The sequence below is a fragment of the Cynara cardunculus genome, unplaced genomic scaffold, assembly GCF_001531365.2.
Source record: "Cynara cardunculus var. scolymus isolate 2C unplaced genomic scaffold, CcrdV1 Un_Scaffold_7204, whole genome shotgun sequence".
Taxonomy (NCBI): Eukaryota; Viridiplantae; Streptophyta; class Magnoliopsida; order Asterales; family Asteraceae; genus Cynara; species Cynara cardunculus.
The window spans coordinates 8,579-10,132 of NW_020203412.1; the positions used below are offsets into that span (position 1 = coordinate 8,579).

General features: G+C 37.7%; 1 protein-coding gene across 1 annotated transcript in view; it reads left to right on the top strand.

Annotated features, from left to right (window-relative positions):
• The first annotated feature begins 973 nt into the window (after positions 1 to 973).
• The window catches only part of LOC112504877 (probable RNA-dependent RNA polymerase 1), a 7,079-nt gene continuing 6,498 nt past the window's right edge, over positions 974 to 1,554 (top strand). The window contains 2 exon segments of the mRNA XM_025108833.1: positions 974 to 1,057; positions 1,322 to 1,543. Coding sequence (XP_024964601.1) covers positions 974 to 1,057; positions 1,322 to 1,543 — 306 coding nt within the window.

Sequence of the window (1,554 nt, forward strand, 5' to 3'; positions counted from 1 at the left end):
ATTGACTTGGCATTGACGATCAAATACGAGATTGAAGAGGTTACGAAGTATGAGGAGTTGTCACAACCCGATTGGAAGGAATGTTCTAGAAAAAGACTAGAGGATTGACTTGGCATTGACGATCAAATTCCTCTCTCCATTGAAGGTATCCATATAAACGTCCGTGAACCACTGAACCAAGCTCAAGCTGTACGACGATCATCATTGCTTCATCCATCTTCACCAGCCGGTGATCCTCTTTTCCACTCTATATTAATTTCATGGTCTATTTTTTGTTGCATAATTTTGATGCTGCCATTCATCGTTTTTCTTTGCTACTGATAAATACATATCACTGGAGTTGTGGTAAATTTATGAAGTTGGTAGGAATTTACAGAGGTTTTTATGAAGCAAAACTTAGTAGGCGTGGGAGCGAAGTYTAGCTAGTAAAATGTGTGATCAGCGGTGAAATTGTTTAGATCCAGTAAATTTCTGGAGTTGCTAGGGAATGRATTCACAGAGAAATATGCTTTTATTTAATGAGAGTGAGAAACAGCTTTTATTTAGTAAAATGTGTGTCGGATTCTTAGCTTTGGTAGATTTACGTCTCAAGATGTGTCATCACGTTCGTCGATGCCTTCTTTTAGATAAATGGTCATGGGTTCACCCACTGTTACCATTTGAGTGTGTGATAATTGTTAGTATTAAAGTTTTTAGCAAAAAATTATGTTCCTAGGAAACAAGCTGTTTAATTTTAAGTTCTTTGTCAGTTATTTACKTTTATCTTCGTAGAAGAAACGTTGGATAGCCATGGTCAGCTTGTGGTCMCCTTGACTACTAATCTCATGGCCTTGAAGTTAAAGGCAGACAACCTCTAGTGGCCCTGAGGGCACTCGAATTGGTGGGTGACTGCGAGGAACAAATCTAAGATCTTATCATTCCATAAAAGAAACATATTTTTTGTTTATGGCTTAAAAATGACCTATTTGGCAACATGAGTCAAGAAGTATGTCAAAATTTGGAATGGAGATTGTACAGTTCTCCCAGACCCTGGGATCTACTGGGCCAGTTTGGTTTGGTATGCTTTTACATGTCCATTAAATTGAATTTTGCTTATGAATGAGAAGTAGATGACTAGATGTGCACCCGGTTGTTGCATAAGTGAAAGTTCCGTGATCCCAAGCTTCCTTGAGTTGTTTAATACAAACAAGTTTATTGATGAAAGTGTTTTTGCTTAAATTGCTTAATATTTATCCTTTTTTCAAGTACGATATGGTTTCATTTAATTGTGGTTGCTGATTATATGTTGTATAACGACGTTGCAGTTAAAACAACTCCTTAGGACCTGGCTAGTCGTAAGCGTTTGTGGTACGGTCCATCTTATTTGAAGGCTTGGGAATTGGATACTGACATTGTTCAAAAGCCTAGGCATTTTGCCTTGGACATGGATGGTATAACCCTTCATTTTGGTTGCCAGGTTTCAAAGGAGACTTTGCAAGTGCTCTGTAAAATGCGAAATTCAGTAGTGAAATTTGGGTTTGGACTAAGGAGGTTATACTTTAATGTTTCATATCC